At 31.4% G+C, this 26,487-nt stretch overlaps 2 protein-coding genes across 2 annotated transcripts; one reads left to right on the forward strand and one right to left on the reverse strand.

Annotated features, from left to right (window-relative positions):
• Nucleotides 1–9,769: 9,769 nt before the first annotated feature.
• LOC105115721 (probable indole-3-pyruvate monooxygenase YUCCA10) lies at nucleotides 9,770–11,962 on the forward strand. The gene is made up of 4 exons (XM_011012710.1): nucleotides 9,770–10,495; nucleotides 10,682–10,915; nucleotides 11,507–11,629; nucleotides 11,751–11,962. The coding sequence occupies exons 1-4, from the start codon at nucleotides 9,884–9,886 to the stop codon at nucleotides 11,913–11,915; spliced, it is 1,134 nt and encodes a 377-aa protein (XP_011011012.1). The 5' UTR covers nucleotides 9,770–9,883; the 3' UTR covers nucleotides 11,916–11,962.
• A 789-nt stretch (nucleotides 11,963–12,751) lies between these two features.
• LOC105115723 (protease Do-like 2, chloroplastic) lies at nucleotides 12,752–21,566 on the reverse strand. The gene is given in 21 exon segments (XM_011012711.1): nucleotides 12,752–13,406; nucleotides 13,490–13,550; nucleotides 13,637–13,687; nucleotides 13,871–13,942; nucleotides 14,028–14,052; nucleotides 14,163–14,248; nucleotides 14,345–14,432; nucleotides 14,593–14,696; nucleotides 15,092–15,148; nucleotides 16,364–16,443; nucleotides 17,021–17,120; nucleotides 17,366–17,424; nucleotides 17,646–17,714; nucleotides 17,846–17,921; nucleotides 18,289–18,396; nucleotides 18,912–18,956; nucleotides 19,364–19,427; nucleotides 19,621–19,694; nucleotides 20,439–20,489; nucleotides 20,570–20,748; nucleotides 21,205–21,566. Coding segments are annotated over 21 exon segments (1,887 nt in total). The 5' UTR covers nucleotides 21,398–21,566; the 3' UTR covers nucleotides 12,752–13,161.
• Between the last annotated feature and the right edge of the window lie 4,921 nt (nucleotides 21,567–26,487).

The raw sequence follows: 26,487 nt of genomic DNA on the forward strand, positions 1-26,487 counted from the left end.
TAATATGGGTGTTTGGACGGCTTACACGCACCACGACTAATCCTACGAGTCCTGAAGTTAACGACCATATAAACCTCTGGTGGCCATCATATAAGCAACCAAGAACTCGAACCTGAGACCACAAAGAAAACAAACCCCTTGATCCTAAATCCTTACCACTTGGCCACCACCTAGATGGTTTTGCTTCTTCCTTTTTTCTTCACATAGCTGATGTCCTAAGTAGTCATTGTCCTACGATTGGCAGCCAACCGAATTCGAATCAAGCTGACTAGAAAACATGCATGGGGTCCAAACAACATTGAACAAGCAAACTACCCTGTTAACTACAGATCCCTTGATGTTCAATATCGTTAAGCTGTAGATGCCAACATTAAGATATGTTAGTTTATATAATAATCAAGATTTTTTTTTCAGAAAATCTTTAAAATATTATTTCAAATATTAATTTTATATATAATGTAGGCATTTAACGAAGATGCCGTGGTTTATATTCTTTGCGTGCGTGTTGCGTGTATATCCACATAATTTAAGTCTTGCGAATTTTTGTCATACTGACATTGACCCGAAAAAGGGGCGGGAATGACAAAATCCAGAATGCTTTATGATAATATCAGAGAAAATAGAGTAGCACGTCTTCCTTGTCATTTAAGAAAAATAAATGGGCCTTTCTTGCCATGGAATCCACGTCATGTGCCCGAAATCATATCATGACACGCCTAAGATCGAGAAAGGTTTGGATAATAAACAGAATAATTAGGCTTGACGGTGCAAGATTATAAATGTTATAAAGCCAAAGGTTGGAAAGTCAGCTTACTCTTCCAACATATTGAGTTATAATCCTGAGAGTACTTAAGGTAATTTATTTTTCTGAATTTATTAAATAAATATAAAGAATGTGTTTCTAAAATCATACATAAAAACTTTAGTTTTTGATGAGTGGTCTATTCTCTATCTTTTGAGGTTGTAAAATGGATTGGGTCCAAGATCTTCACGAAGAAGTTGGTCCTTAATCACCTTTTTTATTATAATGAATTTAATGGTTAAGTTAGAGTATTATTAAAAAAAAATTATGTCCATGAATGGTCTATTCTAAACCTTTTATGTTGTTTTGTATTATTCTTTTTATTCCGTGTATAATATTTATACAATTAATATGAATAATAATTTAAGGATATGCCAATTTAATTTTCTTTTGTAATGCAGTAATAAGTAATACTTAGAACATATTAGGAGGCGCCAATGACTATCTCAATATCAAACTTACGCAGGTTCTATTAAAATATAGTAAAAATAAAAAAAACAATAATCGTCAATCTAATAATAATTTGATTCAAGTAATAGAGATAGCCACGGTTATTAGATGGAAGAATCTAATAATCCAAGAAGATTTTTTTTAGCCTAAAAACCTAAAATAAAATCAGAATAATTTTTTTAAAATAAAATAATAAAGATAATTATATTGAAATGTATATAGTATTGGCCATCGATTACAAGAAAAAAAATTCAAGACTAATAAAAAAAATCAACTATAGAAAATTGACTAAATAAAAAAATCATGATAACCTGAAAAAAATACCTTTTTTCCAAAAATAAAAAAACAAAACAGCTCAATTTCTAGCAAATTAAATATAAAATTATGAAATTGGGTAAAACAAAAACAACAAATAACCCAAGTTAACTTAAATTAACATAACAAACATGTAATCTGAGTAATAAGGGTCAAACCAACCTCAATCAACCCACTAAACTTGTGGTCCGGGTCATAAAATTAGGATAACTTGATAAAAAATAAAATAAAATAAATCATAAAGCCTATTGTTTTTTAAAATAATGTTAAATGATAAAATTGAAAAAGGAAATAAGTAAAAAAAAAATGATGTCAATCCACGTTAACTTTTCAAACTCTTGAATTATGTCATTAGATTGGAAGCATCCTATTTGGAATAACCATGAAATCCAACTACTAACCAATCAAATGTTGAAGGATGAAATTAGAAGAAAAAAATTAATTATACAAAAGGATCTAGAATAAAAAAAATAAAAATTAAAAGAATAAGGATCAAAATTAAAATAAAATAAATAAATTAGAGGAAAACTACAATTTTTTTTATTAAAGGGTGAAATTGAAAAGAAAAATCAATTTAAAAAAATAACCAAAAAAATAAGGACCAAATTGAGAAAAATAACATATCACAAATTAGAATTGAACAATTAAATTAAGATCTAAAAAAAAAATTCTAGAACAAAAATTAGAAATCATGACTGTTGATTTAATGAGTTTGGATAATTTGAGATTGAACTTGTTGACGAATAAAGTGACAATCAACTTCAATGTGTTTTGTACTTTTATGAAACACAAGATTGGCTACAATATGCATGATAGCTTGGTTGTCACAAAGCAAGGTCGTAGAGATGCTACTTAGAAAACCCAGTTAAGATAGGAGATCTTTAAGCCAAATTAACTTACAAGCAGCCGATGCCATGACATAATATTTAGCTTCTACATTTGAACGTGCAATGACATGTTGTTTCTTGCTATGCCAAGAGACAAGAATACCACCAACAAACATACAATAGATAATGGTTGACGTGCGATCAATAACATTGCCAGCCCAATCTAAATCACCATATCCAATTATCTGAGTGTGATCGTTTTTTGCTATGACAATTCCATGTCAAATAGAACCCTTTAGATAGCATAGGATTCACTTGACAATGCTCAAATGGGAAATAGTAGGTGCATGCATTAATTGGCTAACAAGACTAACTGTGTAGGTGACACGACTAAAAAATTGATGTCTTTTTTTAAATATAGGAATATCAAAGTAATAAATAACTTGGCAAGACCAGAGTCGAACCATAGAGAGGATAAACATATAAATCATAAATAACAATAACAATAATGATGATGATGATGATGATGAGTTAAACAAGACTTTGAAATGTAAAATTAAGGTGAAGATCAAACAATGATAAAAATAGTTGTCAAGGTTAGAGAATTTACTAATGGTATTTGAAATAAATATAATATAAACTCTTTTTATTACTCAACTGGAAACCACACACAAAGGAGATTCTAATTGGATGATTTATTAGTAATAACTCATTATAAATTATTAACATGATCATATTAATTATCTTATTTAAGTAACATCAAATTTTTAAATATTGTCATAAACTCATGATGCTAACTTATGTTAACAACAAATCAAGTTTCTTTTATAGCACAGGTGTAAGTTAGACCATACGGTTAGCTATGAAAGTGTCATACATTTGTTGTACCAAGTGTTATACAACACAAATCTAGATTAATTATTTAACAAGTATGGTATTAAGAATTAATAAGATAAAAATGATAAAACATGTTAATAGCAAACTTTTTTAGACGTGAGCATTGAAGTCTATATTGAGTTTATATTATATTTATCCTAATACCATTAGTGAAATCTTTTCACCTTGACATGATAAACTTAGCTAAACATAATAAACAAGAGAAACATAAATAAACAAAAGGAGAACATGATTATATAAGTAGTAAAGGAAATGAAAGATATAAATAAGAGATTAATGAAAACAAAACTTAAGCATTACAAAATTATAAAGAAAAAAAGCAAGAATATGATCTTGATCTAAAAACCAAGATGTCTAAATGCATGGCAAATGTCTCCTTTTATAGGCTAAAATTCAAGACTATTGATTTGATTACTCATTGTGGAGTGGGTGACCACCTCTTGACTTTGTGACAATTTTTATCTTCTTGTCTGAATAAAACGTCATTGATAACATCAGAATTTAAATAGATGGTCTCATAATAGTTTTGGAAAATTATCTCAACTTTCCAACAAAAAAAGATTCGATGCATTTGGACTTTTAAAACTCAAGATATAGGTTGAACACTTACTAGTGTCTAAGCTGCAAGACAGATTTTGACTTCTCCGTTATTGCTAGAATTTGAACTTAAAAACGACCTTTTTGAATCTTAGACTCTTATGAAAGTTTTAGGCTTATGTCTAAGCTTTCCATCCATATAAACTAAACCTAAATCCAAGTTCTACATCTTCATTTATGATCCAATAACTGAATAGTATTCTAGTTTGAATTCAACTAACATCTCTTTCATAAGCTTAATCCTCTCTTTGTCTTCTCAATTTTAATAGTTAAACTCATCAATCAATCCTTTGATTTATATGATAGACTTGTATTTAAGATGAATATTTACTATAAATTCAAGATATCTTATATTATTAGACTTGTTATTATAAAATATGCTATAGTTAAGGATTTATTGATACTTCAAGTGCAAAATGATGATATAAAACCTTGATAAAAATGCACTTTAAGTACTAGTTAATCTCTATATGTCAGATTCATTAGCGACGAATAGATTCATATGTCATCGCTTATGGAAGGCCAAAACCTGGTGGATTTGGAGCAGTTCCTCCTCTTCTTCATTTTTATGCTGGCAATGAAGATCATCACTACCTAAAAAAGCATAAAAAATCCACAAACAATCTATTTTATTTCTTTTTTCTTCTCAATTTGTTTTTACCCACTACTTATTGGTTTAACCTTTTTTTTTTCTTTATTGTTTCTTATTGCTATTGATCATCACCATCATTTATATAGCTAAGTTAGGATATTGTTCTGATCTTTGATTTGGTGGAGGCTATCTGTGGCAGGACCTCACAACAACTAGTGGTTTGAAGGGTAGTATGGAGATGGTTTTTTTTTTTTTAATGATGATAATGATGGATGAGGAAAGGGACAATGATAAGGGGATCATGAATTATGATGAATAGGAAAAAGGTTAGTGTGAAATGGGTCAATTCAAGTTAAAAGAGGGTTGCTGATTTTTAAGAGTGAGAAAGAAAGGGGTTGTCTTTGTTTTTGTTGGTTGGGAGGTAAAGAAGAGACCAAAGAGGTGTGGTAGTTGTTGAAGGTAGTCTTGATGATTGGTTCAGATCATTTGTGGCAAGGAGCTGATCACGATAGGGAAAAAGCGAAGAAAACATATGGTCTATTTTGACTTTGTTAAAGAGAGGAAATGATGAATGGTTGGCTTATGTCCTTGTGGTTACAGATTGTGGTAACGAAAGCTGTTGGAGTCAGGCAATAGGTGTTGGTTCTTTGAGAGATTGAGAGTGAAGAGGTTGATTTGCTCTTGGTGGAGAGTTAATAGCTGCTAGTTTGGGAAGATATGCTAGATTTTGATGGACAAAAACTATCTTTAGAGGGAGGTGAAGAGTCTATGTTTTTCTATATTAGTAACAGAGAGCAAGATAAACCATAGGGTAATGAGGTGATAAAAAAAAAATAACAAATGAAAATTGTCATTTCTTTTTTTTTTATATTATTTTGTATGTGGTATTGTTTTGTGTGTGGTGTGTGAGGAGAACGAGAACGGGTCAATTTTTTTGGTTTTCTTCTTAGTTATGAAAATTTTTTTTTTATGTATCTTATTTTTTGTCATAGGGTAATGAGGTGATAAAAAAAAAAATAACAAATGAAAATTGCCTCTCTTGTGAATTTTTAAAGAAGGGAAATCATGGTCATTTCTTTTTTTTTTATTATTATTTTGTATGTGGTATTGTTTTGTGTGTGGTGTGTGAGGAGAACGAGAGCGGGTCATATTTTTTGGTTTTCTTCTTAGTTATGGAATTTTTTTAGGAGTTGTGTTTTGGTGTGCAATAAATGCTCTTAATTAATTGTCCTCTTATTTTATATGTGAGATTCCCTCAATATTTATAGGAAAAATAATTTGTCCTTTTCCTCCTAATTGCTTGGTCTCTAAGCAAACTTGGTGGCTAAGCAACCAAAAATCACTTTGGTCCCTCACCATATTTCTTTCTTTACACTTTAAACAATCCAAATATATCAAAAATATATTTTTTGAACTCTTTGTTATTTGTTGCTATTTTTTTTCATTTTTCAAAAAAAAAGTAAAAAAATCGGGTTATAACAATTTATATAAAACCTAGAGAAAATATTGATGATAACATATATTAATTAGTAATTTGAATGAAAAATATTATTTGTACCCAACTAATTAGCTATTATTAGTTTAATTCAAACTTATTTAATCTATTATAATAATACTTTTAAATCATTATCAATTTTCTCTAAAAAATCAAATTTCTCAAAATTTACCAAAATTTTCAACTTAACAATTAAATTGATTAAATGTGAAACACACCTATTAAATAAGTCATTATTTATTTCATTATAAAAAATATAAGTTACAAAATCAAAACCAATTTCATCAAATGACAAACAAATATTTTTTTTTTAAATCTCAAACAAACTCTAATATGTACAAATTATACATTCATATAACAAATTTCTATAGGAAAAAACTATAAAACAAGTAAATACATAAATAAATTATATATACTACATAAAAATGCTAAAAATTAACATTTTCAGAATGGGTTACAACAAAAAATAGGTAGTTTTACTTAAAAAATATAAAACAAGTAAATACATAAATAAATTATATATACTACATAAAAATACTAAAAATTAACATTTTCAGAATGGGTTATAATAAAAAATGAGTAGTTTTGCTTAGTTAATATGGTAAATCTTCAAAAACAAAATTGAACTAGAATAGGGGTACTGACAAACCAAGTGTTGAGATGGCTGGATTTATGATAGTAAGAGCTTGATTTGTGATAAAATGAGCAGAGCAAAGATGTTATATGTTGTTTTCTATTTTTTTTAAAAAAGGAAGAAAAAGAAATGGAGGGAGGAGAGAGGTTGTATGTGATATTATAATTTAAATATTACTGATGGCAATTAGCGATTAACATATTTCTTCGGTAATTCCTAATGTAATAATGACACGTCACTTTTCTATATATATTTTTTTGTTTTTTATTCTTTAACTTTTAATAATAATTTCCTTAGTATTCACTAAAAAAATATTTTCATCAGTATGCCAAGAGAAATAATAACATCATATTTAATCGGTAAATATCACTATAATTTATTAACAATATTATTTTTATTAATATTTTTATTTGTATTTGATGATTTCTAATAGTATAACTATCAAAAACATGCCTTGGACCAAATCGATTTTAATGAATCGAAATCTATTAAAATAATAATAAATTCACATGATTATACAAATATCAAAATAATAACGAATTTATATCTTAGTTTAGTATAAACTAGGTGTTGGCAAAGTGATGGTGACTTTTCGTTTCCTTATACTGGTGTTCAGAAACCTTGGTTGTGTTAAAGGTGGCCTAACTTGAGTAAGTGGCTGCTTATGTCGACATATATGCATTTGGAAATTTAATTTTGTAGACCTACACCATGTTTTAATGCTTGTTTTATAAACTTCTCCTAGTTTTAATTGATGAAGAATGTTTTGCTTGATTTTCTTCATTCCATGTATGGGTTTTAGAAATCCAAACCTAGACGAAGCTTGCCTTTTCAACGTGAGTGGCTTTCTTATGATAAGATTTAGTAGTTTGGTTTTTTTTTTTTCTTTTTTATGGATTGCATTTGTTGGGTTGATTTTCTAGGTCAAGAGAATACCTAATGCTTGTTTAGTTATTTCCTAATCTTTTTTTCTTGTGCTAATTGGTGAAGATTTTGGTACTCTCTTGGAACCATTCCAGAATAAAAATCAACTGATAAGAAAGCCGCCGGCCCGCCCTTGCGAAACAACTATATTTTATCATGTTTGGTTATTCTGAAGGGAATGCAGGATAATTTTAAATCTGTGCAATATCAATTCGATCAAGGATATTTATCAAGAAATCTGTATAGTGACAAGGAGGTCAGCTCTTTTATTATTTTTTAAGTTCAAATCTTTGGACAAACTGTACGGATTAAAAAATAACATAACAAAAAAAATTCAAAGAAGATTATTTAACGTTATTATTAAATTAAACTCAGCAAATCAATTTTAAAATTTTATAATCTAACTCCTTATCTAATTTAAATTTAAAATTAAATCATGTGTAGAAGTTATCATGACGTGATTTAATTGATTTGATTGTTCTAAAAATAACTCGGTTGATAGGTAAAAAAGTTTAAGGATAAAATTAACAGAAAAACCTTTTCTACCTATCTTTTTATTTAACTCAAGTTTAAAATTAAATCATGCATAAGTTGACACAATATAACTTAATCAACTTGGTTAATTTAAAGATAATCCTTCAAAAAAATTACAAGGAAAAAATGATAAAATTAATAGAAAAAAAAGCATTTCAACCAAATTTCTTGACTCGCGTGATTTTAAAATTATAATGTGTTGGAATTTTCTTGATGTAATCCAATCAACTTAATCATTTCAAAAACAATTTGAATAATAGTTAAAATTAATGATAAAATTAAAAAAATATATATAAAAAAACTGAATTAGAAAAAAAATCACTATTTATATACATATATACTGAAGATACATGAAATTTTCCAAATGTTTTAAGTAGAGGAGCTTAGTAAGACACAAAAAAACTAAATTTATCCAGTGATGTGTTTTGGACCGTCTAAATCATTACTAGACGAACAATATCATGCAACAATCAGTCAACGAGATTCTCTCCCTTTTTCTATATAATAAAAAACTTCAGCTTATATATGCTTTCTTTTGGTCATATATTTCAAATACAACGTGTTAGAAAATAATTTAATTATAAAACTAATGTTTATAAATTCAATTTTGCTCCAAGTTTTGTAACTAGTTCTTCTAAATTTATGGTAATGTAAACTGACAAATGGATGGATATATTAAACTATTGAAAGCTTGGGGATGATTTTAAAAGTTCGGGACTGATTTATTAGAAACTGCAGTTGAGGACTGATTTTTAGTTATCTCAAAAACTTAAAAAATAATAATATGATACTTGTAATTTTTGGAGTGTTTTCTGAAAAATAGCATTTTTCAAGATAAAAATAAAAATGAAAACTAGCATAGTTCAATTTTTTTAAAGAAAATAGCAGATAACATTGGATTATATTATTGATAACAACGCAACCTTTTTTTTAATATTCAATTTTTTTTATTTTTAATTAAATCATCAATTTTTTTTAAATGTACCATATAAATATGAATCCAAATCTTGTCTCTACCTTTCCTAAACAAAATTATTTCTTCACAAGTTAATGATATGTTCTAGATAAAAATTTTGTTTTATGTATTTTTTTATTCTTAATATTTTATGTATTTTTTTAATAAGTTTTTTTTTCAAGATTTTTATTCATGATTATTAATTAACTATTAAGTTAAGGAATCATATTAAAATTTAAATTTAAATTGATTACAACTGACCTATTAGAAAGTCTTAGGGAATCCTATTGAATTTTAAATATTTGAATATAGCTAATAATATCATTAAATTTTAATTTTACTATAATTAATTATTTTCATTGATAATTATCATAATTATTAATTAACTTAATAGGTAAATTCTTTTGAAATTTAAATGGAATTAACCTATTAAGAAGGAATGCCATTGAATTTTAAAATAGTCAATGATTATTATAATTATTAATTAATATAATAAGTTAAGCAATTTTATTGAAATTTAAATGGATTATTATATAGAATAAAATGACATTAACAAATCAGTTTTTTTGGTTGGTAGAGGACAAGTTTTATTTAAAGTCTTAAGTTAAACTAAAAAACTTGTATGTAATGCTCAATAACGTATTAAATTGCATTAATTTTTGTGGCGTGTTATTTCCTTATGTTGTGCTACTTTTCCATTTTTGAGAGTGCTATTCAAAGAAAATTTAAACTGTGTTCATATAAAGCCACCCGATCTCTGTGCTTTCCTCCTTATCCAACAACCTTGTCTTGTTCTATCGTTTCTCGAGAACGAAAATCAAAAGAAACGAGATCGAAAGAGGGCACTCATTCCCCGAAAAGATGCAAGACCCAGTTGCAATCATAGTAGGAGCTGGTCCCTCTGGCTTAGCCACCTCTGCCTGCCTAAACCAGCATTCAATCCCTCACATACTCCTTGAAAGAGAAGATTGCTATGCTTCTCTTTGGAAAAAATACTCATATGATCGTCTACGCCTTCACTTGAGAAAACAGTTATGCGAGCTACCTCACATGTCATTTCCTGACTCATACCCCGCCTATGTCCCAAAAGATCAGTTCTTACAATACTTAGATAACTATGTTTCCCACTTCAAGATCAGTCCCATGTACCAGAGAAGTGTTGAGTTTGCGAGTTTCGATGAAGAAGCCAAGAAATGGAATGTTAAGGCTAGAAATGTGAGTTCTGGGGAGATTGAGGAATACTCTGCGAGGTTTTTGGTGGTGGCTAGTGGAGAAACGAGCAATCCTTTTATACCAGAGTTCGAAGGAATTAACACTTTCACTGGAGAGGTTCTTCACTCTACTGAATTCAAAAATGGAAAGACTTACTGTGATAAGAATGTTTTGGTTGTTGGGTCTGGTAATTCTGGCATGGAAATTGCATTAGACCTCGCAAACCATGGTGCAAGAACATCAATCGCCATCCGTAGTCCGGTAACTTAGCATTTGGCTCGATCAATCTTTAATTTGTTTATTTCGAGTATAAATTATTAAATGTTTCTAATGCTCTGTTTTTTTTTTTCTTCTTTAAGAAAATGGTTCGATATCAAATTATGATAACTAACTAGCATGTGTAAATTAATGAATTGTATATGATTGGACCCATGTTCATGCTTGCAGATTCACATTCTATCGAGGGAGATGGTATACTTGGGATTGAATATGTTGAAGTATTTTTCATGTGGCATGGTGGACAAAGTTATGGTGATGCTTAGCAAACTTGTTTATGGAGACTTAAGCAAGCATGGGATAAAGAGACCAAAAGAGGGGCCGTTTTTCATGAAAGTTGCTTACGGGAAGTATCCAGTTTTCGATGTCGGTACCTGCAACAAAATCAAGTCCGGAGAGATCCAGGTATGTTATACATGTATGAATTAGAGAGAGCAGGTAATGGATTTATTTTCGGTTTAATTAGCTAGCAAGTCCTTAAATATACCCAAAAAGAAATGGCTCACAACGGAGAAATTCTTACATTAATCCGGTTTACCATGAGTCCCACCCACACTCATGATGGGTTCAGCAATCATTTTGGTAGCTTCTAACTTAGTTATCAGCAATCAATTTGCTACTAATTTGGTGTCAAAGACGTGCTGTCGTCCTCAACTCCTCTTTTTGCGCACAAAAGTAATGAGATCTCAAATTTATACAGCTGTTGACAACAGGTGGTTGCATGAATGGATGACAACAACTATCATCATCATCATACTATTTAAAGATTTGTCGTCTTGTTCACCTAAATCAGAAGAGTTCATATAACACGTATGGATCACCTTGTACACATTTAACTTGGAAATTACTTCATTTGTCTAGTAAAGTTCTCTGCAAAACCATGTTGTATTGCCAGAAAGTTCCATTCGACTAATAATTGACTGTGTTTGTGCTTGCGTGTATGCCGACAGATGATTATGATGCTAAGCTCGTGAATTTTGTCTTTTGTGTGCCCAGGTCTTGCCCGCACTAGAAAGCATAAGAGGCAATGAGGTGGTATTTGAAAATGGCGAGTCACGCCCCTTCGACACCATTGTTTTTTGTACTGGCTTCGAGAGATCAACTAATAAGTGGCTCAAGGTGGGTAACTTTATCAAACCAGCAGAAAGTTTCCTCACTATTTATGAATCAGTCAGCATAAAGAGAGGGAAATACTGCATGTGTTTACGCGCTTTTGACCAATTATTGTTGTTTTGACCAGGGGGATGATTACCTGTTGAATGAAGATGGGATTCCAAAGCCAAGTTACCCTAACCATTGGAAGGGGAAGGACGGTTTGTATTGTATTGGATTATCAAGGAGAGGTTTGTATGGAGCTAGCGCGGATGCACAGAATGTAGTCGACGATATCAAGGCACTCATTTAGATGGCTTTTGGTTAATGCCCTGAATAAAAAATATGGAAATGATAATTTAAAAAAAGAAAAGAAAATGGAGAGATGCACAATCATGTTTGTGTTTGATAATAGTGAATAAAAGAGATTGATTATCTTTTTATTATATTATATTTATTTGATAGTAAATAAGACTAAAATATAAAATGTATTATTCTAAACTTAACTATTAAAAAAATAATTAATTATTATTATTTTTTACTTTAATTTTCAGTTTAATAATAGTATAATAACTTGATTAAAAATAAATAAGTTAGCCCAACAAATTAAATCATGTTTAAATTTTAAAAAATAAAAAAATTAACTCAAAATAAATAAACACTTTTATGGTAATAAATGTCATGAAACATCAATTCCTCGTGATTGCATACACAAGGTTACAAGACATCCATGGTGTTGCATACTTTGTTAGAAAAAGACCGTTTGAAGGTCTATGAAAGGTTTTTTTTTTTTTTTATTATTATTAATATAGATATTCAAATTAACTTGCACGAGTATATCTTAATTAATATCTTAATTAATTTTACAAGTTTTAAAATTAATAATTATATAAATCTTTAATAATTTTAAAAAACTTAAATTTATAGTTATTAAAAAATAAATACAAAATCTAACTAAAACCTAACTAGTGAAGTTTTTAGTTGCTTGAGTAGCGGTGAATATATTACCTGTGCATTTCATTTTCCAAGTTAGCTATTCTCAATCGACTTACCATTTCAGAGCAATAAAGATCGGAGACAGACCAATTTTGTAAATCCACGATCCCCTGCTAGTAATTCAAAGCCCAAAACAGAAGTTCCCAAAACTTATCTTCCCGGTAGCAAACTGGATGTATTTTATGCCGCGTCAAATGTAACAATAAATAATTTAATTACACAAATTTTCTAATCGTTACATCAAATAATTTCGGCTGACAAGAAAAATGAGCCCTTCAATAATTAGGCTTTTGCCTAATTGGTGTCTAAACATGCAAATTGGTTAAAATCCATCTATCTGGGAATGCCCAGCCAACCAAACAGAATGAAAGGAAAATTAAATGGAAAGAACGGAAGACCATGATCATGTGATTGCATACCAGAAAAGGAGCTCGTGTAATGACCTTGAAAATGAGCAGAAAGCTTGGCATTTATCAATTTGGTGGCTTTTGAGGTTACAACCATACTTTCCACTATTGAGTGTCGTGATAGAGCTCAACTCAGATTGACCTCCCAATTTGGTATCATGCCCATAGGAGTCCATCAAAGCCAATTTCCAGATTTGAAATTGGGCTGTTGCCAAAATCCTGAACTCCAGCTTGGTTGTCTTCCAATGAATCCACATATGGCCCCGATAGATCAGAAGATCGTTCAGATGAGATTCCATAATCTTTGAGATTGTGGAATGAAGAAGCACTCGCTGCTTCTCTCTCCAGCACAACAAGGTAAATGCCTTCAAACTCGAAAACTATGTATTTGTTTTTGCATGCTGATTAAAATCACAAAAACATGAGGACAAAAGTGAAAAAGGAGCAAGGAACAACAAAAACAGAGAAGGGGCAGTCCGCTTACAATCAACAAGGTGTGCTAGGTGATGGATGCTTTTTATTTGAATTCCATTGAACTTCAAAACCTGCAAGTTTTTATTCTTCTTAGTACGTGTGCAAATAATGGCAAGCAGGTGCAGATAACAGTTGTTACTGGTTATAGATAACGTGCCTGTTGATTGCTCATTTCCTCATATCCAAAGTTGACTTCATTTGCCAAGACCTTTCAATAGAATGAAAAAAATCAAGGCAGCGATGTACCAAGATATGCCAACAGTTCGTTAAATTTTCCAATAAAACAAGAATCTTGGCAATGAAATATGATCCTCCTTTAGTAAAACAAAGATTTAATAAGTACAGAAAACTTGCCACTGTAATTACAATAGCATCGCATCTGCAAACTTACCTGTGATAGGATAACAATTTGCTCCCCTTTGAACCTTGCCAGAGAATAACGAGACTTTGCTAGCAGTTTCAACTTAAGGAAGATAAAACCAATCAAATTAAAAACTATATAGGTGACCAATGCAAAAGGTGTTAAAGCAACCTGTCATAGGACTTACCCCTATAGAGTCTTCGCACTCCTCCCTGCCAACAGGAGAACAAAATCTCTTGCATCAGCATTATCACTTACAGCAAGAATACTATTATAAATTAACAGATTAATCACATTACTGAGTGCTTGGAAGTATTCATACTCCATCAGTGGTTCTGAAAGTGGGGTAAACACCAAACCAGCAATTATTAAATGCGAAGGCTGACCTCCATCAACATGATATGGAACCTTGAAGCAAGAAGATAAGAATCCAATTTTTTTTTATATATGAATCCGATAAATCAACTCGTATATGATGCAGAGCCAAGATTCTAATGGCATTACCAAATTCACTCTTGGATTAAGAACTACTTTAACTTTCATGAATGACCCAGCTCTAATAATGCCAAGCTCTGCTACATCACCTGCGAATCTGTTTAAAAACACCATTATATACATACAAAAAAGAATGAAGCCCAAAGAACATTGACTATTTGGATATTAAAGAACATGCTCAAACAAGGTTATGAAGAGACTGAGAAAAAATTCAAAGCCTAACATAAAGAAACAATGGTTGAACTAAAGCCCTTTACTTTTGACTAATAAGATAACGGAATGCAATGTGCTCATTTGATCGAAATGGCACTGTTCCTTCGCATCCTACATGAACATCATCAAAGCTCACAATCACATCCCCCTGAAAAGAACAACTACAATCAAAATTCTCAACAGATACAAATTTGAGGTAAAAAGGAAAATCCATCTCAATAAGAAATTACTTATTCAAGCTTTTCGTCTTTATTCATAAATCAAATTACACCACTAAACAATGCAAGATAATGACTCCCAATTCATACAAGGACTAAATCTTGTGTAACATTAAAATTGCTTGTCTATATTCCTTAATCCTATTGCAGTCTGAACACCACAAAAATGCAGCATGGATATTTATATATAGATTAGTTTGGCTGACAATAATGAGAAACATTATAACAATAATCCAAGGTTTTCCTTCCTGATAACATGTTAGCAAGAATATACTATTTACAATTCAAATAGAGCAAGCTTTGAAGCCACTAGTGGCCACTGCACCTCCTTTAAGACTCTATTAGCATCAGAGATTGGTTCAACTCTTCGTACCAACACACCCTGCACAAAACAGATGTTATTAGGGAACTGCTTGACAGATTCATGCTATGAAGTTGCAACAACATAACTCTTTCACCGGATACATTGGTGCTACTGGGTTGCGGGGGGGAGAAAGCAAACAAAGGCTACAAATGAATTGATTCCTCCATTTTCCATTTTCCATTTTCCATTTTTCAGGGAGCATTGAAGAACTCCCCCTTCTCTACTAATTGAAAATGTGCAAGTTTTTCACGACATTCAGCAGAATGTTCCATGCATTGGCAACATACAAATAACTCTTCAAATCATAGAGTAGAACTTCAAGGTACTGCTTCCAGGATGCCATAAGCCTATAACCATGAAAAAATCTACAAAATGATACCACTGTTTAATCACATGATAAGTAAAGCTTGAAATTTATATATAAAATATGAAAGTGTACTTCACTTTTAAGGTAATTATAAATGTCCATTAGTTTAGGTACTAAGGAGGTGCTAACCATTCGCTAAAGCAAGAGGAATGAGGTAACAAAAAAGGCTGACTATACATCACATAAACTATATGCAGAATCAGAATGTGGAAATTAAGAACTCGTAAGGCGGCGAGGAAAAAAACTGTCAGTGTGTATAGTTTTAACCCAAAAATCTTCCATACTTCATCCCCCTCAAATAGAGATTTTCATTTCTCTTTTCACAAACCCAAAAATATTCCTGAAAGCATACAACCACATGAATCACTTTTTCCCCACAACATCTCTAAACTTTTTAGCTCTCAATACACTTAACTGACATAAACTAACAGCAACCAACCATCCCATAAATCACAGCTGCATTTCACAATTCACTTTTTCCCCATGCTAACACCTCCAGTACCACTTTCCACCTATGTCATTACTCCTTGATCTGCTCCAGAAACCTCGCATTAGCTGCTGAATTATCCTTCCAAACCTAACTTGATCCACCCATTGGCAAACCACCCATATTCACAAAAAACAAAAAAATAAAAAATAAAAAAAATAAACACTCTCCAGCTCAGAATTCGTTTTAGCAAACCACCATAGTAATGCCACCCCACGCTCATAAAGTTAAACTTGTGTTAACTTGAATTTACAAAAGCACATCCACAGTTTCAAAAGAAAAAAAAAAACAGAGGACTAGAAAAATTACAAATTACATGAACAATGCCAGACAATCTGAAAGCCAAAAAAAAAAAAAAGTACTTAACAAAGAGGCATACCCCATTAGAATTTACTTTTAAGCATGCACGTAATGCTGGATTCTCCAACTTTTGCAGCAACACACCAAGGGAAGGAAAGCCTAGAAGTCAACTACATGATCAAGGCACATGCTAGGTTTGCATTACAAAAATCAATCAGGTACCAGTACGTGAAAAGAAAAGCAGAGCAATGGTTAATCTAGAAAGTAACAAGTGATATGATAAATGTTACTAAATAGATTCAAAAGGAATTCAGAACATTCCAAGGCACTGATATATATATGTGTGTGTGTGTGTCTATAAATACTCTCAACAACCTTCACAACAACAAATGAGAACTAAAGAGTATCTACACCAGAGAATAGCCTGCGGGGACCTATTAAAGAACAAGTGTAAGATAATAGTCACATGAAACTTGCAAGTTAAAAGTGGTTATGGAAGAACCAAAAAGAGCAAGAAGCCATTACTACCTTTGCACAGACTTGATAACTAGTAGTTCTATATGATGTTGGTCAAAATAAGAGCATGAAATTTTTAGAGGAAGCTTGGTCCTTAAAATTGGCATGCATTTCATTGCATGTCAACATTCAAATTCGACACATTGAGTTTCAATGCCAGAACACAGCATAGACAATACAGGGAATACACCATATAAACATATGCAAAAAGTTATCTCACCAGTGTATCTCCCATTTCTCTCATAGTCATTTAGAAAATGAGATACAACTGTTGTTGGAATCACATATCCAATATTCTCGACCTCTTCAGATCTGTATACCTAAAAGAAATGTCTCATGAAAATGTCACGAGGAAAGAGATGCAGCAAATGGAATATGAGTTGTTCGCTAAATCAACAGCAAAATATGTGGAGAACTTGCTATTGTTTAAAAACAAGAAGATTATAAACATAATGTAATATCAAGAAGAAACTGCCTGGAGGAACCCTCATTCTTTGAATCTAGTCATATGGAAAAATAATTCTAGACCAAATGAAAACTGGTTCATATCAGCCACAGAACCTACCTGAAATGCTACTCCAATGCACTCCCCCTGATCACTGAATGCAGGACCACCACTGTTACCTATAACTAACTAGTATAAGCAGTAGCTATCACAGAATGGACTAAAGCCCTGAAATAAATAAAAGATGCAGACAAACACACATGCATACACCCATAGAGAGTTGTAATAGTGATGCATCCAGATATATGCAATCTCCAAAATGCAAATATATAACCTGGAGAAGTTTGGCACACGGAATGGATAGACAAATAAATAAGAACATGCATATATACATTCTAACCAGGATTTATTGCTGCATCAATTTGAATGCCCAACAAATCAGATGATCCATGCGCATACGATGTAACCTGATAATAATAAATTTGATAGCATGATACAGAAAATTTGCTCAAACATGTTGGTCAAGGGAGAACATCACACAGACAATCATAGACATGTCAGAAATAGATGAACAATCATATGATTTCAATGATGGGTAATCGTTATGAGACACAACCCCCTTTGTCAATGAAATGGTGTCTCCTCCAAGGGGATATCCTACAACTGTTACTGCATCCCGCCCCATTTAAAATGCAGAAGAAAATGATTCTCAGAAAGAGAAGTACATACAAAACAATTTGAAACTTACAAGTTTGAATGAGGGCATCAGTCTGCATTTCATAGGAAAAGTACATGACCTCAGTGTACAAAGTAAATTAGACTATCACTCCAAAGAACTGCTATGATGAACCCCAAAGGTTTATTCTCATGAGCCCAAATACATTTGATGTAGGTTTAAAAAGCACCAAAATTATAGTTTCTGCAATCATTTAATGAGGTGTGATAATTTGGGGCTGTTGCAAATGCTAGGCCAAAAAAGTCCACAGACCTAAGAAACATAAGGGGAGAGGGCACTACGACCCTAAGTGAAAGGGTAATTTGACCTGAAGACGTGGTAAGCATCCAAACTCGAGTGGTTCTGCTCCTTCCCAGAATTCCTCACTTTCTACTGAAAGCAAAGCTATATCGCAATCAACTCCTCTGGCCAGTACCTGTGTACAAAATCATTAAGAGGAAAGTAAGTTGCAATACCTTGTATGTCTCACAAGCAAGATCAATCCATGCCTTGGTTCATTTCCTCTGTTTTATAGCGAATACTATGTCAATAGAAGCATGAGAACTTCAAGAAACTAGTGACAGGTTGAAAAAAATCATATTGTTTGTTTCCACATATGGCAGGCGCAACCGCTAGTAAGAAAGTGCTGGGAGTCATAGCGGACACAAATTTCTCTACACCATGCTTCTTGTAAAAGACGCCTTTTGTTTTTCCAAAAAACAAAACCTCGAACAGATCCACTGAAACTCATTAATATTGGGATTTTGATCCAATTTTCTCAAGATCTATGTACACTTGCTCTCAAAGTACATCTAACACATCCTTATCACTTCCATTTATGCTTTGGGACTTTAAATAATATGGAAAAAGATTTTTTTAAAAAAAGGGTATAGACACTGAGCTATTAAGATCATTAAAATATCTTGCAACTTCCATAGGATAAAGAAGTACCTTGGCCAAATATTTGGTATCATCTCCCCTTCTCTTTACTTTGACCTGCAATCAGAAAAGGAATTTTAAAAAGTTAATTTGACAATCTTTACCTAAATATCATGTCTCAAACCGGAGAGAACACAAATGATTATTTTGTATTGAGCAAGTGTCTACCAGTGGCAGGGTGCTCTTATAGGAATTCCAAGCTGGTATTCCATATATATCCCCATGTCCAGTCCCTATGCATCATGCACTTTCTAGCATGTCTATCAAATGGAAAAAGGATGGCCAGAGTTCTCAAGGGCTGTTGATTAGTGACTTAGTCCTTTTGATTTGCTATTATTCTATCACTAGACATAGCTACCTAGATGTTTTGGTCTTTTGAGGGCTTTTCTTGTGGCTTGATCACTTAGGGTAGAAGGCAATTGATAAAATCCAAACTAAGATTGAAAGTTTACGCATGAAATAACCTGTGTATAATGTTCAACACAATGAGCATTTGTCAAAAGCTTTCCATTGCCGATCATAAAAGCACTGCATAACAAACAAGTAAAGAAATGAAGAAATCAATTTTTGAGACAATGTTGATTCAATAAATAGCATGCACAGCAGAAACGAAATATGAACAGACATACATCTTAACAGAGCCTACTGCGACCAAGAATTGCTTGTTACCTTAAAAGAAATTTATGGAAGACCTAACAGGTAAATATTTCAGAAAACTCACCTTCCTGTGCTTGTGCATTGCCTTTGCTTTTGCCAGGGAAGGGAATAATCAGGATAAGTATGAGTGCAGTAGACCTAGACAAAAAAATAAAAAACATTTTCTAGCAAAGTGCAAGCACATGCATGAAAAAATAAGTCAATTCTACAAATTTGTGTCAAGGAAATGAAATAGGTAGGCATATTGTTGAGAACTACCAGTTGAGAATATTAGTAAATGGTGACGTAAAACTTAGCTTCACATATTAGTTTGGATAGCAATGATTGCTGCTCCCAAACCTCAAGCTTCCAAGGAATATAAAAGAAGAAAGACACTCACATGCACCCTTGTGATAATATGCCCAGTTACTCGTTACGAACGTATCAACATCTATCAAGATAGAAGGAATTTCTCCTCCAAGTAGTTGTTAAAGTAGCTGAGAGCAATATCTTAGACATTCTTGATGCATCATCTAGCTCCTTGGACAAGACTCGTGTTGAATTCTAAATCTATGTAGGACATTAATGGACTGTAAGATCGTTGTGTCAATTGGATTGTCCCATATCTAGTTAGTCACTCATTGCAATTTTAGTAACGAATACAAGAGTAATATCCTGATGAAAACTATACTAATTATGAGGCACAGATTGCTAATAATGATTAACATGGAGCTTATCAAATAGATGGAATCTTCAAGCATCTACACATCTAATAGAACGCAGCATGTTCAAAGACTAAATTAGCAATCACAGGACCTAAACCATCAATTGAATGTCAAAATGACGGAAATGACAGAACATAAGATTGCAAGGAAATGGAGTAAAATGTGAAAAAATTATCACCTTGACAACTGCATCTAAAAAAGCAGCATCTTTAAGATTCTGTGGCTCAACCTGAATCAAGAGATGAATAAAAAAACTTATCTAAATTACTAAAAGCAACAAATGGGAAAAAGGAGAGCATGGAATCACACCTGTTGTTCCTTCATATCAAACTTAGACTCTTTCTTATCTTTTCTTTGCCCTCCGAATGATTTAAAAGCCGCTGATTGGGATCTCCCTGCTTTCATTTTACCATTGATTCCATCATCATCATCGTGTATATAGGACCTCTCATCCTTCAATTTCCTCGAAGATTTCTTCTGTGAAACACCTTCTTTCTAAACACAACCAAACCAAGATTTCACAAAATAATCGGTTAAACAGGATAATTTGTTACGATTCAAGTTACCATGGAATTAAGGTTACTAGATTACAAATAAAGAATGCAAGCCTCCAGTACTGTTTCCAGTACAGAACAGAATTGCTAGCCTTCAAGCAAAGAATTGCAGCATGTGCTGAATGTGGAAAACGTGAAGACCATGACTATTAGTTAGGAGGTAGTTAGTTCTTGAGTTAGCTAGTAGCTAGTAGTTGAATCAAGGGGTTAAATCAGTTGTAATTGGAAAGAAAACCATTGTATATAAAGTGGTGTTGGAGAACAAGAAAATACAGAAGATTAATCTCATTTCTCTACTCATTCTCCTCTGCTCTCTCTTGTTTCTGTTCTTTCTCAATTTCTGTTCTCTTTTCTTTCTATTCTTTCTAATCTTGTTAAGATGAGCTTAACATAATTTTGACCTTTCTTCTTTTTTTGAAAGAAAAAAATATCAAGTTCTCTTGTGATTGACGACGGCTTTACAAGTAACCGAAGCATTGGAATGATGCGACGTGGCAAGATATTGTTGGGAAGAAACACAGCAACGGAATTTAACGGTGGAGGTGAGAACAGAGAAGCAGCAGTTGGCGACTGCCGTGGCCATGGTTACAATGATGTAGCTGCTGAGTGAGTGACTCTCTTTCAGCTCAGTCTTGGCTCACTCCCTCACTCAGTTTTCTTATCCATGTCTGCCTGCCTGCCTAGCTAACAAAAATTGGATTGGATTAGGTCACCGGTTTTGGCGCCTTGATATTTAGCCAATTGGGAGTGCTTCTATGATACTTGAGTAACTATCAACTTTGCAAAGGTTATGCGCTGTCGTTTAATAAGACTCGCCTCGCGATACGATACGAGCTGATCTTCTTCAGTCTCTCCATTTGTTCCGGGTTAAAAATTAAAATAATAATATTATAATTATTTCCTATTTTATTTTATCAAATGTTTAGAGCCACCCCACCGACCTAAGAAAACTTAAAAACTTGTTCAGAGCAAAAATGTTTTATCATAAAAGGAAAATAAGGTCAAAATGTTGACACCCTAAAACCGAGTCTGGAATTCGCAAATGATAAAGTTTTGGCTTTTAATAGTATGTGTGCTGAAAAGATAAAAACTGGTTTACATGTAATATTTATTAACTTCACCATTAAAAAAATTATTTAACTTGAGTTGTTAAAATTAAATAATATAAATATGACAGATAATAATATCAACAAATCTAATAAATAGATATTATAAATTTTATTAGATATTATAAATCAGGATGTAGGTTAGAATTTTTAAAACTCGTTCAACCCAACCTAACTCATATAATTCAATGTAAGTAATTCTAATACTTGATATAAATAATTTTTTTTCCCTCTTCTTTCCTTTAATTCTATCATTCAACCTTCATGTACTTAATTAATTATCATTGTTTCGTTTTTTAGTCATATAATTAGTACTTTTTTGCATCTCAATGTTTTTTTAATCATCAAATAATAATAATATTAATATGCTCAACCCATAAATACATATAATATCTGACACGACTAAAAGATTAATGTGTTCTCCTAAGTGCAGCAGTATCGAAGTAATAAATAACCCGACAAGACCGGGGTCGAACCACAGGGAGGTTAATTGTATAAATTATAAATGATAATAATACAACAATAATAACAATAACAACAACAATAATAATAATAACAATAATATAATAATAATAGTAGTAGTAGTAGTAGTAGTACTAATAATAATATATATATAAAAAAAAAGAGATGGAGAAGAAGAAGATGAAAACTTGGATATGGAATATTAATATAAGGATTAAACAATGATAATAACAAATGTCAAGGTTAGAGGTTCCACTAATGGTATGTCAAACAAGTATAGTATAAACTCTTATTATTCAATTGGAAGTCACACATAAAGGAGGTTCCAATCAGATTATAAATTGTTAACATGATCACATTAGTTATCTTAGTCGATTAGTGCTAATACTTGTAAATTTCGTCAGACATTCATGATTATAACTTATGTTAACAACAAATCAAGTTCTTTTCATAGCTCAGGTTTCGGTTATACCATACAGTATGGACTATAAGAGTGCCAAGTATTTGTTGTACCAAGTGTTATACAATATAAATCTAGATTAGTCATTTAACAAGTAAAGTATTAAAGAGTGAACAAGTTAACAAATACAAAATATGTTAGTATCAAACATTAAAGTCCATATTAAGTTTACACTATACTTATTCTTACACCATTAGTGTAACCTTTTTACCTTAACATAATAAACTTAGCTAAACATAATGGAAGAAAGAAAAATAAATAAACAAAATAAGAACATAAATAAGATAAAAGTTAACTAAGTCAATGAAAGAAAATGAAAGGCATGAACTTGAAATTAATAAAAGCAAAGCATAAACATTACATAAAATATAAAGAGAGAAAGCAAGAATATGATCTTGATCTGGAAACCAAGATGCCTAAATGCATGGCAAATGCCTCTTTTTATTGGCTAAAATTGGGAACTATTGATTTGATGACTAATTGATGAGTGGGTGGCCAACTCTTAACTTGGTGATAATCTTTATCTTCTCTTGTCTGCCCAAAACGTCATTGATAACGTCAAAATTGAAACCACTTGAAAACATAAAAATTATAGGAAATTGTCTCAACTTTCTTATGTAAAAAAGGGAGGTTATTTGGATTTCTAGAACTCCAGATATGGGCCAAATACTGAACAGTGCTTGGGTTGGAGGACAGATTCAGACTTTTTTCTTGTTACTACAATTTGGACTTGAAAATGGCCTTTTTAAATCTTGGTCTCCATATGAAAGTTGTAGGCCTATGTCTTACCTTTCCATCCATATAAAGTAGATCTAAATGTGAGATCTACAACTCCAGATATGACCCAATTACCGAACAGTGTTCTGGTTTGGACTACACCGACATCTCTTTTCTAAGTTTGACCATCTCTTTGTCCTTTTAATTTCAGTTCTTAAATTCATCAATCAATCCTTTCATTTATGTGATAGGACTGCATTTAAAATGAACACTTACCACAAATTAAAGGTATCTTATATTATTAGATGTGTTATTATAAAACATGCTTTAGTTAAGGAGTTATTGATACTTTAAGTGCAAAATAATGACATAAACCTTGATAAAAATGTACTTTTAAGTACTAATCACTCCTCTCAACCAACTTATTACTAGTCCTTAGTAATCAAAGCGTTAAAATAGAAAAATACTTTGCAAATTCCACAAAGTGAGGTATTAATCATTCAACTTTCATTTATCTATCCAGATAAACAAGCTTTCATTAAATTTATATATCTGCTCAATATCTCTTAACAAGATATTAATAAACCTTTCTTTTGTGCTCAATATATCAACACATAATTATGGGGTTTTTCTTGAAAGAAAACAAAATTTTTATTCTAATGTTTAAGGTTAACTTCCTTGGGTTGAGATTATTATTTTTTTCTTTTTTTAATTATTTTTTTTAATATATATACATATAACTTAAAACACCATGCTTATCAAGGTATAACCTAACTTATCAAGGTATAACTAGCCCTATGATGTCAATTCATGAATCCCAATATCTTTAGTTCTTAGTTTTAAGTTAACTCTAAGTTAAGGTTCTCGAATTTAATTTTTAATTTTTTAGGAAAGTATCACTTTGTTGGGATTTCTTGACTACGCCATCAAAAGGTTTGTATCACAAGTGTAGATTGGATTTAGGTTAGTCAACAGAGTCAATTTCTTGATTGGTTTAATGTTAAACCTAATTCAAGTTAGGCCCTGATCATTAAGTTTTTAAGTCAATTTTGTGATCTAAACTAGCTATAACAATTATGATCCTCATTTTTAATTAAAATTTCTAAAAAATTTCAATAAATACCAAAATTAAGGTATAGCATTATTAAATATGTATCTTTATTATAAAGAATTGAAAATAATGTTTTTGAAAGTATATATTTTGTTAATTAAAATTGTTCAAAACTACCAAGTTTTTTAGTTTTTTTACAAATATTATTTTATTATTTTTTTAAATGCTGGAATTTCAATAGTTGAGAATTTTTATGTTATAAAATTATCTAAAATCTCAATTGTTGAGCATAAAATTAAAATTTGGTGACATGTGGCCTTAATTTCCATTACTAAAAGACTTACTAATCCAACTTTAGAGTTTGTTGACAATTGAGTTCAATTGAATAGAATTAAAAAAACTATGAAGAATTTAGGATATATTTTTATTAATGACATTTTTAAAATTTCATATTAGATTTGGGCTTTACATGGCTATGAGCTCCAGATATATAATTGTTGAATGAAGACTTCATCATTGGGCTTGGTTTTCCCTCTAATAGAAGTCCTCCATCGAAATAGAGAAAAATCTAATGCCTAAATTAGTAAATTGTAGGAGGAAAATAATATATAGAAAAGAGAAGTAGAGTGTAGAACATGAGAGAGTGTATTTATGACTGATGGGTGTTTGTATGAACTTGTGTTCTTAAATGAATTTGTCTACTTAGTGATGTAAGGTATCTATACACAATAATCATACGATATTACCTTATAAAGAGTGAAATATATGTAACCTTAAAAGATGAATTATTGGTTTGTGCCATTTATGGAAAAGGTTTGCACTTGTAGGTGATTGACAAGAAATGTTGGTGTCTATTGAAGAGACAAATTGGTCGAAGATAGCCATTGACAAAAAAATAAGTGGCATACTAATAATTCAAATATAGTTGTAGGAGAGTGTAATGTTGTATTGACTTTCTTAAATGCCATAACTTTGCATTATTATTTGTGTCAGTCCTAGGTTTTAGGATTTTGCACATATGGATTTGGTCTCAGTGTGGTTAGGACAAGGACTAGTTTGGATCGGGTGCTTGGGCTGTAATGTACAAAGAGTAGGCTTTTGGGTTGGAAAGCAACCTTTTGAGGTGAATAAGGCCAAAAACATAGCGAACATCTAGGTAAGCTAGGTCATAACTTATTGTCCTAAAATGAACAAATTTCCAGCCATTAAAAAACATTTTTTGGATAACTACTTGACACGACCAAAAGATTGATGTCTTCTTCCAAGTACAGGAGTATCAAAGCAATAAATAACCCAACAAGACCAGGGTCGAACCATAAGGAGTTTAATTGTATAAATTATAGATAACAATAATATAAAAACAACAACAACAACAACAACAACAACAATAATAATAGAAGAAGAATAAGAAGAAGAAGTTGATGAGAACTTTGAGATGCAAGATCAATGAAAAGGTCATATAATGATAACAACAAATGTCAAGGTTAAAGGATCCACTAATGTATGTCAAACAAGTATAGTATAAACTTTTATTATTCAATTACAAACCACACACAAAGGAGGTTCCAATCAGATTATAAATTGTTAACATGATTATATCAGTTATCTTATTCGATTAATGCTAATACTTGTAAATCTCGTTAGGCATTCATGATTATAACTTATGTTAACAACAACTAAAGTTCCTTTCATAGTTCAGGTGTCGGTTATACCGTATGGTATAGGCTACGAAAGTGCAAAGCATTTAATGTACCAAGTGTTATAGAACATAAATCTAGATTAATCATTTAACAAGCAAAGTATTAAAGAGTAAACAAGATAACAAATACAAAACATGTTACTTCAAACATTAAAGTCCATATTAAGTTTACACTATT

The sequence above is a fragment of the Populus euphratica genome, unplaced genomic scaffold (genome assembly GCF_000495115.2).
Source record: "Populus euphratica unplaced genomic scaffold, PopEup_1.0 scaffold751.1, whole genome shotgun sequence".
Classification (NCBI taxonomy): domain Eukaryota; kingdom Viridiplantae; phylum Streptophyta; class Magnoliopsida; order Malpighiales; family Salicaceae; genus Populus; species Populus euphratica.

What these genes read in the sequence shown, in the direction of transcription:
- LOC105115721 (XM_011012710.1), top strand. Translation starts at nt 9,884, where the DNA reads ATGCAAGACCCAGTTGCAATCATAGTAGGAGCTGGTCCCTCTGGCTTA. An exon ending in CAATCGCCATCCGTAGTCCG is followed by an intron (nt 10,496 to 10,681) that starts GTAACTTAGCAT and finishes TCATGCTTGCAG; the next exon opens with ATTCACATTCTATCGAGGGA. An exon ending in TCAAGTCCGGAGAGATCCAG is followed by an intron (nt 10,916 to 11,506) that starts GTATGTTATACA and finishes TTGTGTGCCCAG; the next exon opens with GTCTTGCCCGCACTAGAAAG.